General features: G+C 43.2%; 1 protein-coding gene across 2 annotated transcripts in view; it reads left to right on the top strand.

The window, feature by feature from the left end:
• The first annotated feature begins 12467 nt into the window (after nt 1-12467).
• DCUN1D1 (defective in cullin neddylation 1 domain containing 1) overlaps nt 12468-15925 on the top strand; it is a 31255-nt gene continuing 27797 nt past the window's right edge. The window contains exon 1 of one of the 2 annotated variants that reach the window (XM_021692340.2): nt 12468-12550. In XM_021692340.2, coding sequence (XP_021548015.1) covers nt 12548-12550 — 3 coding nt within the window. In that variant the 5' untranslated portion in view covers nt 12468-12547. Of the gene's footprint in view, nt 12551-13469; nt 13520-15925 lie in introns of those variants that run through there. The other variant, XM_044920090.1, reaches the window with a different exon arrangement.

Raw genomic sequence — 15925 nt, forward strand, 5'->3', positions numbered from 1 at the left:
TTACATAGTGAAAATGGTCTGCGATTCTATATTACTACCTTTGCAAACTGTAGTTGGGGTAATAGCTCTACTCATTAAATTATATCATTCAGAGCTCCTATAAAAGAGCCTTGGTAGCAAAAAAATAATAGTTTTTTTTAAAGATGACTTTTCCCCCTTCTCATTCATAGGCATTATTACACATAAAATTGCGTGAACTGGTAAATAATCTTTTGGGTATATGCTTTCTTACATTTTTTTCCTTCTGCGTTTTCTTGCTGTAAAACCAATGTCCCTGGCTATTGCTGGAGAGGAGAGGCATCCTGAGGATGACACGTGGACATGGGCTCACCAGGCAGGCAGGTGGTAAAACAAGTGGTCTATTTGGAAGCCCTTTGTCTCCCTACCAACTGTCTCTTCTGCCCCTTGAGTGTTCAGCCTGGTTCAGTTCAGTTCACTGGGGGAGTGCTAGGCCAGTAGACAATACTTTAGGAGACCTAAAAATGTATGACACATGGTCCCTGACTTGGAGGACGTACAGTCTAGTCATCAGTAGAGGAAAAATGACGCGGGCAGAAATACCTAAGATGAGAGGCAAAATGAGCCAAGTGCTCTAGGGATTTCAAACAGCCTGCTTGGGTTGAACAGGTGTGTGTGTGTGTGTGTGTGTATTTGTAGGGGGTTGTCACTTCTAGCTGTAGGGGCTGAGGAGCATGATGGAGGAACCGGATGTTGAAAGAAGAGGAAGCCTATGGAAGGTAAAGATAGGGAGATGGGGCCAAGGGTGTTCCTAACGGAGAAGCAGAAACACCAGATCATCTGTCTTGTCTGTCTAGCTACGGTTCCAGGGAATTGGTCTTACACAATTGTGTGAGCTGGCTAAGCAGTTTCTCTGAGCCATTGTCTCCATGTCTAATGTTGGAACCTGAAAGCCACCATACAGGCAGTCAGGAAGGGGTGATGGATGTGAAGTAGGGGAGATCAAGAGAGGGCTGGAAGCCACAAGCATGAGATGGGATTCCGTGAGGAGGGACTGAAAGCTGTGTCAGTTCCTGTGACCTCTGACCTTGGTATCAAGGCTATTCTGCAGAAGTGAGGACCCTAGGTCACAGAACCAAACACAAACACCTGGCTCAGGAGTTGGAGAAGCTGAAGGGAGAATCCAGGGGAAGAAGAGAAACTGCAGGCTTAGTTGCTGCTTCACGCCAATGAGGTGAATCAGCACGTTAGCCAAACTGTGTGTGAGCCACAAAATGGCTGCTTCCCTTCTGCCCTCCAAATCTCCAAGAATCTTCCCAAGAAAGGAAATTCTGGGAAATGTAGATCAGATACATTCCATGCCATCACAGCTTGTATCCAGAGTTTGGAGCTTTTGAAAATTAAGCTAAAGAGTTAAGATGATATCAACATAAGTGGCCACTGGAATTTTTTGAGCCAGAGGAACAACAATGAAGCTGACCTTAAGGACGATGAAGTGGTGAGCAGGACAGATTGGAGGGCCTAACTCATGAGCTCAGAATGCTGGTAAGTGGTAGCAAGGGGATTCTGGAGGTTGGAGTAGAAAGGAAAGTGGCAGAGCCGTGCCTAGAAATTTCACTGCTGTGGCCAGTGCACGAAGCTGGCTTTTGTGTGTTTGGGGAAGAGAGCAGATCTACATACAAAGCGTTGCCTGCTCTTGACATTGGTACACTTGTCCCATCCATTTTATTCAGCATTAAAAATTTCAGTGCCCTGGGTCAAAGTCCCAAGTTTGTGACCCTAGAAGTTTGTGGTCCTAAAGAGAGGAGATCAGTGGATATTTGTCATGTTTTATGACACCCAACAATAGCAATTGAAAATCCTTTTTGTGTTTGGGGAATTTTCCACATTAAGGATCCCACTGGAAGCCAGTACATCATTCTCTTAGCTTACTTTTAACCTAGGGAGACTCCAATTTGTAAGAAAACAGGAAGAAACAGGCGCCAAACAGAATCACCTTTTTATTACTGAATAGTATTCTGTTATATGGATATACCACATTTTCTTTATCCATTCACCAACTGATAAACATTTGAATATTTCCCAGTTTTTGTCTATTATATACAATGCTGCTATAAACATTCTTCTACATGTCTTCTGGATACACATCTAATAGTGCAATGGCTGGGTCAAATGGTAACTTTAAGTTGTAAGAAACTGCCGAACTATTTTCTGGGTTTCCATTTTACATTTCCATCAGCAGTGCATGAGGATCAGGTTTCTCTACATGTTCACCCAAGCTTGGGAAGGTCCATCTTTTTAATTATAGCCATTCTTATGGATGTGTAGTGTTAGCCTGTGGTTTTAATTTGCAGTTCCCCAATGACCAATGGTGTTGAATTTCCATATAAATTTTGGGATCAGCTCATCAACTTCTACAAAGCCTACTGGGATTTTGATAGGGATTGCACTGAATCTCTGTAACAATTTGGGGGAGATTTGCCATCCTACCAATATTGAGTCTTTGAATCCATGAACATGGGATATTTCTCCACTTATTTAGATCTTCTTTAATTTCTCTCAGCAATGTTTTATAATTTTCAGTGTACAAATCTTTCACTTTTGTTAAATTTATTCCCAAGTATTATTTTTTGATCCTATTGTGAGTGAAATTTTCTTAATTTTAGATTGTTTGTTGATAGTATATAGAAACACAATTCATTTTTAAAATATTGATCTTGTATCCAATGGCCTTGCTGAACTCATTTTTTTGTTCGAGCAGCTTTGGGCAGGGGGTGGGGGACTCCTTAGAGTTTTCTATGTATAGGACAATATCATCTGAGAATAAAGACAGTTTTCCTTCTTTTTTCTAATCTGGAGACCTTAAAATTTTTTTTCTTAATAGGCTAGAACCTCTGTTCAAGGTTGATTAGAGTTGGAAAGAGCAAATATCTTTGCCTTGTTCCCATTATAGGGAGAAGATTTCAGTCTTTCACAATTAAGTATGATAATAACACTAGGTTTGTTTTGTTTGTTTCGGGTTTTTTTGTAGATGCCCTATTATCAGGTAAGGAACTTCCCTTATATTCCTAGTTTGTTGAGAATTTTTACCATGAATGTATGTTAGGTTTTGTTAAATGCTTTTTCTGCATCTATTGAGATGATTGTATTGTTTTTTTAAAAAGTCCTTTTTTTTCCTCCATCACTTTTCTTTTCTTCTTTTTAAAGGTTTTATTTATTTATCTGTCAGAGAGAGAAAGAGCACAAGCAGGCAGAGCAGGCAGAGGGAGAAGCAGGCTCCCCACTGAGCAAGGAACCCGATACGGGGCTTGATCCCAGGACCCTGGGATCATGACCTAAGCTGAAGGCAGATGCTTAACCAACTGAGCCACCCAGGTGTCCCTGATTGCATTGTTTTTGTCTTAATCTTATTAATGTGGTATGTTACATTAACTGATTTTCAACTATTAAACCAACTTTGCATTCCTGGGTACATGGTCATGGTATATAATCCTTTCATACATTATTGGATTTAGTTTGCTAATATTTTTAAAGGGTTTTTGCATTTATGTATTAGTCTGTAGTTTTATTTTCTTTGATATCAGGTTTTGGTTTCGCATCAGGAAAATACTGGCCTCATGGAATTGACATTTGCCTTGCTTCTATAGACAGGTAAATAGAATTTGCATTATTGTAATTTTTGCATTTATTTGTTTCTTTTTCATTTTGAGAAACAAGTTTCATAAGTTATTTTTAAAACAGAAACTAGATCTTATCTACTGGTTTGACCACCAAAATTTAATAGATGTTTCATCTGAGAACCCATGCAGCGTCCTCTATTCACAATATTTGTCTGTTGATTGCAGACAGGGGCAGAGACAGATGGCATGCCAGAGACCTAAGTACCTCAAAGTCAAACTTCCCAACTGATCACAGAAGAGAAAGTTGCCACCTTCTTTTTCTCTACTGTAGAGTAGAGGGATAGAAAAACGTCTCCTGAGTAGTCATGGACCATTGTTGTAACTTCTTATCATAACCCCTTGAGATTTGGGGAAGAAATGTGATAATTACATATATAACCAGTCAAGCTCGCTCTACTGATCAAAGTGTTTCTATTTTTTTTTTTTAAGATTTTATTTATTTATTTGAGAGAGAGACAGAGTGCAGCAGGGGGAGGGGCAGAGGCAGAGGGAGAAGGACAAAGACAAGCAGACTCCCTGCTGAGTGGGGAGCCCAACACAGGGCCATATCCCAGGACCCTGAGATAATGACCTGAGCTGAAGTCAGATGTTTAACTGACTGAGCCACCCAGGTGCCCCCAAAGTGTTTCTTGATGCCAAAGCCGTATCAAGTATCAGAAGAATCTGTGTGTTGATCTAGTGTTTGGAAGGAATTGACTATCTTAGCCAGTGTTTCCCTCATCAGGTAATCTTAATATTTGTTATGGTCATGGTTGATTTGGGTTACTTTTCAGTGTATGAAACATAAAGAACAATCACAATACTCTACATGAGGGTGCCTTTTGATTAAAGAGACATCCAAATGTAACAGGAAAGAACTGCTTTTTTTACAAACATCACTTTAAATGACTTTTTTCTTCTGAAAACAAACCAAGTCACCTCAGACTGAGACTCACTGGTATTCATTCTTTAGAAGGCCACTCATAGGTTACCTCTTCTAGAATGAGCAAGTGCCTGCCACAGCATTACATATGCTGTCTCATTTACTCTTCACATAATACTCTGAGGTGTAGGTATTTTATAGATGAAGAAACTGGGGCTCATATTAAGAAATATGCCAACATCACCTTTTTTTTTTTTTAAGAGCTTATTTATTCATTTGAGAAAGAGAGACAGATAGCAACAGAGATCACAAGCAGGGAGAGGGAGAAGCAGGCTTCCCTTAGGGAGCCCGACGTGGGGCTCCATCCCAGGACCCTGGGATCATAACCTGAGCCGAAGGCAGCTGCTTAATCGACTGAGCCACCCAGGCTCCCAGCCAACATCACCTTTATAATAAAATGGTAGAGTCTGGTTCCAGCACAGATCTAGGTAACTTGAAGCCCACTCTCTGCTGCTGTACACAGCCCCCCGCCCCACAGTCCTGCTGGGCTTCTCAGATGCACTACCTGTACAGCTGTCTCAGAGACCCTTTTCCCACCCCCCCCAAGTTCCCACATCATCTGACCCTGAGTTCCTGGGTGGGTAGGCAGGGATGCCAGGACTGTCTGGTTCTTTCTTTGTATTTCTAGTACTTCATACTATGGCTGACGTGCAGGTGTTCAGCGAATGTTGAAATAATGACCGAGTGAGAACAATTTTACCTCCTAGGCTTTTGAGGAAAGCTCAGATATGAAGGAAATCAGGAATTTATCTAAACCAGACTTGCCAGTCAGTGGAGTTGAGGCTCTAAGAAGACAGGTGTGGTTTGCCCACTCATCTGGAGACAGTCAAATTAGAACACAGTTGTCTTAGTCCATGGCTCTTTCATGGAACCCATAGGCCAGTTTCTGACGTTTCAAAGCTGATCCTGCTCCTCAGTTCGTAAGGTATATAAAGGTAATGCACATGTAAAAATAATAACAAGGGATCTGAATCTTCAATCATGTAAAGATAACATTGTAGGAAAAAAATTCTACCTACAGTGACTTCATGAGGGACTTAACACTATTCATTACTTCTTTTGAGAAATCATCCATCTGAAGGATTAGAATCAAATCTTAAGACTCTTCAGCCGAAACATCAACCAAACAAACACCTGGCTCTGGGTTGGTGGACTAAGAATCTGGGCTCTGAGCCAGAGGCTTCACCCAAGGTGTATGGCCCTGTCCTATGCGCCCAGCCTGAGTGAGGTGTTTTCTTACACATTTCACAGCTCTGTTGTTACTCGGCGGGGCTGGATCCTATCAATCACAAATGAAAATAATCCCTTCCTCTCTCCTGCCCCCTCCCACTGGCTGTTCCTTCCAGCCAGACCTGATCTGCCAACTGTGCTGTCACCAGCGCTCGCCCACCAAGCCTGACCCTGGGCCACCATGTTCCCTCCCCGCTTTACCCCCTCCCCCCTCCCCGACACCCCTCTTTCAGGTCAGGCTGTCAACAAAATCAGGGGACCTCTTCAAATTCTCTAAAATTCGTTGCTGTGTTTCAAAGTGGTGGTATGCAACCACAACATTTTCCTTCCGGTCGGCTGAGAGTGGCCACGTCACACATTTTCTCTCTGAAGAACTCTGCCCAATCATCTCCTTTCCCACGTGTCCTGGAGGGTCCTCACAACACATTAACCCATTTGGGCTTCACTGGTAGATTCCTTCATTGACTTCCTCTTTCTGCAGATTTGTTTTCAAAATGATAATCTCACAATAGGAGCTTCTTTGCGATTTTCATCGTTTTTTTCTCTTTCATAGGGCTGTAGGCTAATCTGACCCCGATATTAATTCATTTTAAATTTTACAGTATTTGCACCGAAATCTTCCCTTTCACCAACTCTTCTCTCCCCACCCATCTCAAATAAGGTCTTTGAAAAGGGTGACCTACCTTAATGGAAGTGGAGAAAATGGCACTTACTTATTTACTGGGTACCGTATTACTGTATAGCCCTGAAAAAACCCTCAAAACCCTAAGGCGGCTGTGAGATGTTTCAGTGTTTCATATGTCTTATTTTGATTGAAAAATACTTATACCCAAATCCCATTTAACAGGATGACATGGTCAGGGCCAGGCCAATTATTGGTGTGTGGTAGATATTTATAAATTTATATGGGTGATTTTCCTAGTTTGCTATCTATACCGAAAACATTTACTTCATACATATAAACATATATACTTGTTATTAATAATTCATTGATTACTTATATATATTATTTTTATATATATTTAAAGAATTCACATTACCTTCTTGCCAATTTTTTTTCTAGTTGAACTACATTAGCTTCCCCAATGCTAAATATTTTTGTACTACTGTTGGTTATATATAGATATAACCAATTTATTGGTTTTCATTTATTTCCTGGAAGTAAGAGTACTTATTTCTCCCACTTGTTGACCTTCTGTTTCCAGGCCAGACACTGTCTGGACCTCCTGTGCTGGCCAATGTAGTAGCCATTACCATAGGTGGCAACTAAACGCTTGAAATGTGACTAGTCCAAATTAAGATGTACTTTAAGTATAAAATACAGATCAGATTTTAAAGACTTGCTCTGAAAGAATGTAAGCTATCTCAATATCTTAGATTGAGTACATGTGGCTATGCTGATATTTTGGGTATCTTAGGTTAAATATTAAAAACAAAACAGGGGAAGCCTGTTTCTTTTCACTGTTTTAAATGTCACTGCTAGAAAATTTAAAATTTCATATGTGCCTCACATTTGTAGCATGCATTATATTTGCCATACAGTGCTAGTTTAGGTACTTAATACACTTAGAAATGAATGAATGAGTAAATGAATGAGACAAGCTACACTTTCCTGATCTTTGAGGACAGCTCATAATTGTCTACCCGGAAGGAATCAAACAAACTCAGGGTTTGATCAAAACTTAACTATAGTTCAACCCAATCTTCTCATTTTGTAATTGAGAATACACAGTCCCAGAGAAATTTGCACGCCCTCTGCACTATCCACTGAATAAAGACAGGAAAGCAAGGTGTTGATTCAATACCAGCATTTCTTCTGTCATCATCAGTGGTAAATGCCTTGGTAAAGATATCCAAAGTATCCAGGGACGAACGCTCTGGATTCTAGAGGACTATCAACTGTACTACCTGTTGAACTATCTCAGCCTTTATGATTACTCTCTGCAACTGACCAGAGCCATCTAAGATGGACACGTAGACCAGGCTGCAGTCTCATGTGGGAGGGACCAAGCTGGGCTGGGCGGGGAGGTCCACGATGGACACCTTAGGACATTGTACATTGTGACATCATCGGTGATGGTCTCAGAAGGTTTCCCACTGCTGGCCCTCCAGTCTCAGCTGTTACTGCAAGTCCATTCCTCTACCATGAGTGTGGAGCAGCTAAAATCAACAGATCCACATGTACCTTGAGGTGACAGACTGGCTCTGGTGAATACTCCCTTTTTCTGTTTAGAGGTGCCCCTTTGGTTGGCTCTTTTGTGCGAAGAGGACAATGGTGCTCATTTTTCTAAGGACAGTCCTTAAGGATAAGGTTTATCCTTTTGTCCTGATTAAGGATTCATATTCAAATAGTTCAGAATGTGGGGGAAAGAGTCCCAGGCAGCCATTCATTTCTTCGGCGGCACTGATCATGCTTACTAAGGAAAGGAGAGCCAAAAGGCTTCCATTTCCTCCCCTCCCCCGGTGAGTTAGGCATGAGTCTGGGGCTACGGCTCTCACGTTAGATTCCCTACAACCCCACTAGTTCCCATCCCTGCCCTGGAGGCCTAGTCCCGTCACCTTTTAAAATATTATCATTCTGGATCGATAAGACGGAAATGCCACGTTTTACTCAGACTAAAATAGGTTGCGTTGGTCAGTCCCATTTACTCCTATGTATTTATAAATAGGCGGGCTTGAATTCAACAAGCACATTTATGTAAATGTTGGGCAAAATTGAGTCCACCCAAGTGAAGCGTGGGAGGGTGGTGGCTGTGCATCCCAGACTAGTGCTTTTGAACTGTAACTATGTATACATGGCTGCCCTGCAGGCTTAATTTTAGCTAGATGAACTACCAGAAATGTTAGCAATCTGTCTCTTCAGATTACTTTTGCTCTTTCTCTTTGCTAAACGACAGATTTTAAAAGTATGGAATCCTTGGTTTCACATGTTTCTTTAAACAGAACTGTAACAATTTTATCAGCGATTATATTTATCTTAACGTGAATTTTTAAGCATCTGAGGCAACATTCATTTTCAAGTAGTTGCATGTTTTACCTTGAAAAGTTACACTATAAATAATCTATATTAATTTGTCTATGTAGCTATAGATATACAGTGAATATATATGTATCCATGTACGTTCTCTGTGTGTATATATATATAGATATATACACACATATGTGTTATATATAGAGATGTGTGTGTGTATATTCACACACATGGAGGGAATAAGGATAGTGGATTTCAGCTGGATGGTTCCATCTTATTTCTTATTTTGTATTGAGATTGTCACTTAGGAAATAATCTTTACAAATTCTGCTCTTAAAAAAAACCCCAAAGTCTTAACTTAAATATCTGAAACCTCATGACAAAAAAGTAACATGAACATGTTAATGAATTTTCCTTAGTTGATCAAATATTGTAATTTATGCTTTATCTTCAGGACTTTTCCATCAAAAATGATCAGGACAACTTTAACAAATATGTTTCTCTCAATAATGATGATTGAGTAATAACTCTCCATTTCACATTCAGTTCTGTAGCTTGTAAGTGCAGTAATGGGTACAGTCGTTACTACATTTACCATCTGACCATATGGTATAACATACAGCTGCCAAAGAGGACAGACATTCCATTACAATAACAAACAACACAGGCATAGTCTTAAGGCAAATCGACAGACGTCAGATATCTTCTTTCTTTTAATTTATCCAACTATTATCACGTGGCACATACCTGTGTCATATATGTTAGATACTTGCTTTGACACTGAAAACTCCAAGATGTGTGCAGCTGGATCTCTGACCTGGAGGAGTACACAGTCTGGCAGGGGAGGTGGTCATGCAGGCAAATGACTATCCTATGATGTCACGATGTCCTATGTGTAATAGAAGCATATACAAGGTGTCACAAGTGCAGAAAGAAAAACAACGCCTAACTGCTGGAATCCAGGAATGAACGAGGTCAGGAGATAATCACAGAGAAGATGGTCTTTGAATTGAGTATGAGGTCTTGGTAGGAAATACAGTGTGGTGGTTAAAAGAATCGTCTGTAGCCAGACTCTATGGTTTAAATCCCAGCTCTACTGCCTACCAACCAAGGAAGCTTAGGCATGTTATTTAACCTTTCTGTGCTTCAGTTTCCTCCTCTGTAGAATGGGTATAATCACTGGGCACAGTTCCTAGGGCTGAAGTGAGGATTATGTGAGTTAATGTGTGCCATGGGCTCAGAACAGTGCATGGCACATGGAAAGCCCTCAATCAGTATTAGTTCCCATGCCAGGGATAGCAGAATGAGAGAAAGCAAGGAGATGCAAAGGATCATGGCAGGCTTGGCTTGTCAAAACTGAAATTTGAGGTGTATTTGTGTGGAAGGTGGTGGGGAATGACAAGGTTGGTGGACAGATTATGGCAAGAGAGCCTCATATGCCACACCCATGAGGCTCATGTTTTATGGGGCCTGTAGAGAATTTTAAGGAACAAATTCGGGTTTGTGTTATAGAAAGATAACTCTGGAGCAATGGGGAATGAGTAGAGGCCCGATTAGTTAAGAGGTTACTGATGAGAAGAGATATGATAAAGGCTCGGCTGGGGGATGGAGGGTAAGGTGGAGATTCAAAGTTAAAATTGATAAGACTTGGTGACCGATTAGATTAAGGGGTTGAGGTAGAAGGAGATGTGGATGACTCTTGAACTTCTAGTTTGGGTGATTTGGTAAAAAGACTGGAGGAAAAGCAGGCTTGGGGATCAGGTTTGGGATTTGTCAAAATCGATGGGCCTGTGATGTGACCAAAATTAGTGTTTAGGCCTGCCACTCGGGAGCTGGAAGTCAAGATTCAGTACTCCTCAAGATCGAGGTAGCAGCTGACATTGTGGGAATGTGAGTGAGAGCATGATAAAGGTTGTATACCAGAAGAGATTCAGGGATGGTTTGGGAACATTTCAGAGCCAAAGAAAGCTGAGTCAGCAAAGGAGAGTATTCATAGAAGGAGGAGGAAAATGTAGAAGAAAGTGGAATCGTGGAAAATGATGGAGAGGAAATTCAAGGAGGAAGTGTTCAAATGTAGGAGAGAGGTCAGGTAGAATGAGAACTGAGAATTGTACTTCGGATTTGGCAATTAGAAAAAGAGCTTAAGAAAACCCATGAGCTATTACCTCAGTTAAGTATAACAGAGTGGAGAAAGAGATACAGTGAATCCTTTTCATCACGACCCTAGATGTTAGTTAATATTTCAGGTCAAATCTAGGGGAATTCCTGGAGAACATCCAGGGTTGTGGGCCAGCTTCAGGCCGGCTACATGAAGCAGATCTGGCCTGTCCTCATGGAGCTATTTACCCAGAACCTAGCAAGGGGCTGTGGTGGCCAGAGATTTGTCTTAGTAGAGGTCTGGGAGTTCCTGATAAATGGCTGGCTCCAGAAAATGTTAAGTGGCCCTGGGGCATTGCCAAAGAAGTTCTCTGGCATTGATAAGAACTTCAAAGCCCTGAAGTTATAGAGTTGATCTGGTAGCTTGTGCCGGTGTTGGAGGGAAAATGGGTGTTGGTGAGGATGGTGGTAACAGGTTGATTCAAGTTGGTTCTGTTCTGGAACACATCCAGACTCTTGGCTCTGTCTTAGATGTGATTTGTCTGATTAGGTTTGCTTCATTACCTGTTTTCTTATTTCCTTCGTGTATGTAAGTGTCTCATCTCTCCAACCGGATAGTCAATTTCTTAAGGGCAGGGACCACACTCCAAACAGTGTTTTGAACTCCCTGTAAGCACATTCCTGTCCAGTTGAACCCTAGCTCAGAATCCTGGTATCCTCAGCCTCACCGGACTTAGAACCAAGAATAGGTCAAGCCTCTACAGTGCACCTGGCACGACGTCAACCATCAGAAAACAACAACAACAACAAAAACAAGACTTCCACAGTTCCTTCCCAAAACTTATCCTAGTAAGGTTGAACTGAGGGGATTTTTAGAGCAAGCAGTAGGTGTTGATACTGCAACTTTTGCCACTCGTTGGATGCGCTGGACCTGGACTCCTCAGGACTCCTGGCCAAGAACTCCAAGGCCACCACACTGGTCTCCCAGCGGACACTTAGGTTGGGGAAGAATCTGTACCATGCTAAAGGACGTTACGGCTCCCACGTGGCTAGACTAAGGTCTCCTCTGGGATGTCCACACAGGAGACCTGATGCAGTCCGGATATTGTAACTGGGGGGGGGGGGGGGGGGGGGGAAAAAAAGGAAACAAGGGGGGGGGGGGTTTTCACCTTTTTTTTTTTTTTTTGGTGTTGATGGGGAGGGGTGGTTTGGGATGGATCTAGCGCCTCAGCCCTATCCCTTCCAGTCTCCCTCGGCTGCTCAAGTTACTGGCCACCGCTCGTCCCCTCCTCGAAACGGTGTAGACACTGCCGGCACGGTCCGACGGCGGAAGGAGCGCGTAGGAAGCGGAGGTGGGTGTCCCCCGGCCCCCCACCCCGCCGGAGACCGCCAGGCGCGGCGGGAGGATGTCGGCACGCGGAGGGCGTGCGTCGCCCTCCCTCCTCCCCCGCCCGCGCCCCCCGCCCTGGGGGACCCCGCGCCCAGGGGAAGCCCCGCGCGGGTGCCGGACGCCCGCCCCAGTCCCTCCGCCTCCCCGAGGCCCGGGGCTGCCTCCTCGGGCCGCGCCGGGGCCGCCCGCACTGCGCATGAGCGGGAGCCCGGCAAGCCCGTGAGAGGAGCCGCCGCCGCCGCCGCCGTCCATTCGCTGCGGAGCCGGAGGAGGAGGGGAGAGGCCTGGAGGACACCAACATGGTGAGGCACTGCGGCCGGCCGCCCGCCCGCCCCGCCGGCTGGGGGCCGGCGCAGCTGCGCACCCCCGCCCCGCCGCCCTCCGCCCCGTGGCGACCCCGCCGCCCCGAGCCTCGGCCCACGGCCTCGGTCCCCTCCCCGGCGGGGCTCTCCTCCCCTCCTCTCCCTTCCTCCTTCGCCCCTTCCCGCCCGGGCGCCGCCGCTACGCGAGAGCCGAGGAGGCGGAGCGGAGCTGGGCCTAGTCGGGAGCCCCGGGGAGTTTGGGGCGCGGGGCGCGGCCCCCGGTGCCCCTCGCCGGGCCCGGCGCGGGTGGGGGAGGCGTTGGGGCGGGGGGAGGGGATGGGGCAACGGCCCTACCCTGGCCGGGCCCCCTCGCCGGCTCCATTGTGTCTGGCCGGGGACCGGGCTCCGGGGTTCCGGGTGAGGAGCCTCCCCCCGCCCCGGAGCCGGGGCTTCCCCCTCCGCCCCGCCGGCGAGAAGGAAAGACTTTCACGGCGCTCCTCTCCCTCCTCCGCTCCCGGCTCCAACACCCCTCAAGTCTCCAGGCAGTTTCGCTTGGGGCGGGGTATTAGCCCTTTTCCTTTCTCCATCACCTCTTGATGCGTCCCATGCTTTTGGAAAATGAGAGTTTAACTGGCCAGTTGGTGGAGGTTATAGTCGCCTCTCCGCCGAGAACATGGGAAACCGCTGAGCTTGGGGGACGTGGTGGGGGGCGGGGAGTACGGAAGTGCAACCTGTTCTCATTTCATAAAATTAGGAGAAACAGACTTGCTACCTTTTGAGCACATGTTTAATTTGCTTGGGGGGGGGGAGGAGTAATTGCTTTATTATGCCAGTTAAAGACCATTTGTGATTTTTAAAAAACAGTTTGTCAAGTTATTTCCCTCTTTTTTGTTTGGGGGGAAAAAAACCCAACAACAGTCTTCTTACCAGCTTGAAGAAGTGGTAGTCAAGTTATCTGTTTATATGTTGGTCATCTTGTACCTGACTCTTTCGGGTTCTCTTTTTTCCAGAAGTGATATGTGGCATTATAGTTTGAGCATGAGTTGAATTCCATGCAGGTTACTGTATGAATAGACAGTAAAAATGATATTGTTGTCCTTTTGCTCATGAGGAACATAAAGGCCTCTTTGAGGAGGGTGTATGTGTGTGTCTGTGTTAAGGGAATGCCCCAGTATCTTTGTTTTTAGTTGGGCTTATTTCTGCTGAATAACACATATCTAGCTCCAGCCTCTAACTTGGCAGACTTTTGGTGTCATGTATGGATATGTGGTTCGGTTTGTCATATATTCCATGGTAAGTTTCATGAAAATTTGTCATTTGTACTTGTAAGAAAACTTTGCCATAAAGTATAGGTTAATGTTTGGATCGACATTGCAGTATTCAAAGATATACTAGGGCGTCTAAACATTTTCTAAATTTTTAAAAAGTATTTTGAGGGTCATAGGCACTACTCCTACTAAAGTTTTCAGACTCTTGGCACGTAGATAAATAGTAAGTTTGAAGTAATGAAATGTAATTCCCTGGTAAACACTCTGTGAGAGCACTGAAATGTGTTCTGTTCATAATAGTCTGTAATTCAGCAGCATCCTCTAGAAACCAGGCTCTTAATAATGCTCATCACCTGCCCAGGAATTCAGGATTCATGTGGTTCGTGCAAGAGTTCAGCTTGGATTGGAGCTTGTAAGCGTCTGTCCTTTTGTTAATAGTAAATTAGCTAGTTTCGGAACTTAGCCATAACTCATCTAATGATAACAGTAGTGGCAACATATCACTAATTTAAAACACTTTCTGTGGCTGAACTCAGATCATGTCACTAGAATTGTCTTGGTATGCTCTTGTTAGTTTAGAAACTAAATCACCACGCACTCTAATAGAAGTTAGGCTGTAAGATTTTTCTAGTTAAGTTTTTCATCATAAATTTAAATTATAATTGTTTCTTGATATAATTTTTGGGCTAATATTTCTCAGTATGTGTAGCTCAGGCTCTTTCTAGAAGACATGTTGTTAATTCTAGGGTAGGCTTAAATGATGGGATATCTGAAATATTTTGTATAAAAAAATGTTCAGTTAGCCCTGCCTTACACATACACGGACCAAAAATAACTCCCAAACTAGACAGTATTATGTTAATTTCTGAAAATCTTTAAAAAGTATTCAAAATTTCTGGGTGGTTTTCTTATTTGTAAGATGACAGGATTGAATTTGATGATTTCTAAAGTTCTATTCAGATAAAAATTTTGACTAATTTCATCTAATAGATGTGTAAGGAGTATGTATCAGGTAACCTACTAAATTTTTATAGATTCATGGCATAGGATTTTTAGACCAGAAATGGTTCCAGAGATCATCCGTTTTACTCCTCTTTCCTTTTACAGGAGAAGAAATTGAGGATCAGGCAGGTTTTGAGGTTCAAATTTGCAAAACTGTTTGTTGCAGAACTGAAACTTTTTCTCCTGGTTTACTACTTCCGCCAGTATTTGTGGTACATGTTATCTCTTAACTCACATGGGATCTAGAGAAATTGTTGGAAATTGGATTTGATATTAAATTACATTATTCATATAAGTAGAGGAAAATCCATGTGTTATTAATGAATGTGTTAAATAACAAATTTCAGATGGATGACTAATGATGTTAATTACAGTGCTTTTAATGGCTTTTTTAAAAAGTGTGGACTTCGAAATTTAAGATTGTACTTTCAACAAATACAGAGTTTATAAGTCCAAATGAATGTAGTCCTGTTTGTCTCTTTAGAGCTTATTTCACATTCTTTTGCATACCCACAAGTAAATTAAAGGAGGGCCTTAATTCATTTCAGTAATTATTTATTAAACACTTTGTGCCAAGCACTGTTCTGGGCACGGGGAATGTGTGTGTGTATGTGTGTGTATTTTTTATGTTTCACTGAAAAAATGAAAATCCCTCCTCTTGTAAGGGCTACATTTTAGTAGGGAGACACAAATAATAAACATAGTATATATTTTTCTTCTACTATGTTAGAAGGTGTTAAGTGCTATGGGAGAAAACAGTGTTAAGGAGGGGTATTGGGGGGAGGGGTGGGGGCACAGTGGTAGCGGGTTTGCAAAATGGTGTCTGCACCACTGATGAGGTGAATTTTGAGCAGTCTAGGAGATGAAGGATTAAGCCATGCAGAAATACGGTAAGACCAGTGTGGCTGGAGGAGTGTGTATGGGGGCAAGTGGTATTTGGGGATTAGAGCCGATGAGGTTTGAGTGGTAAGGAGTAGAGATGGGCAGGTGTGGGTGGGCATTGTAAGGATATTGGTTTTTTACTCCAAGAGAAATGGGAAGCCACTGAAGGACTCTAAGTGATATGATAGACTGTTTCTGTTTGTCTATAGTGTCCAATTACAAT

The sequence above is a fragment of the Neomonachus schauinslandi genome, chromosome 1 (genome assembly GCF_002201575.2).
Source record: "Neomonachus schauinslandi chromosome 1, ASM220157v2, whole genome shotgun sequence".
Lineage (NCBI taxonomy): Eukaryota > Metazoa > Chordata > Mammalia > Carnivora > Phocidae > Neomonachus > Neomonachus schauinslandi.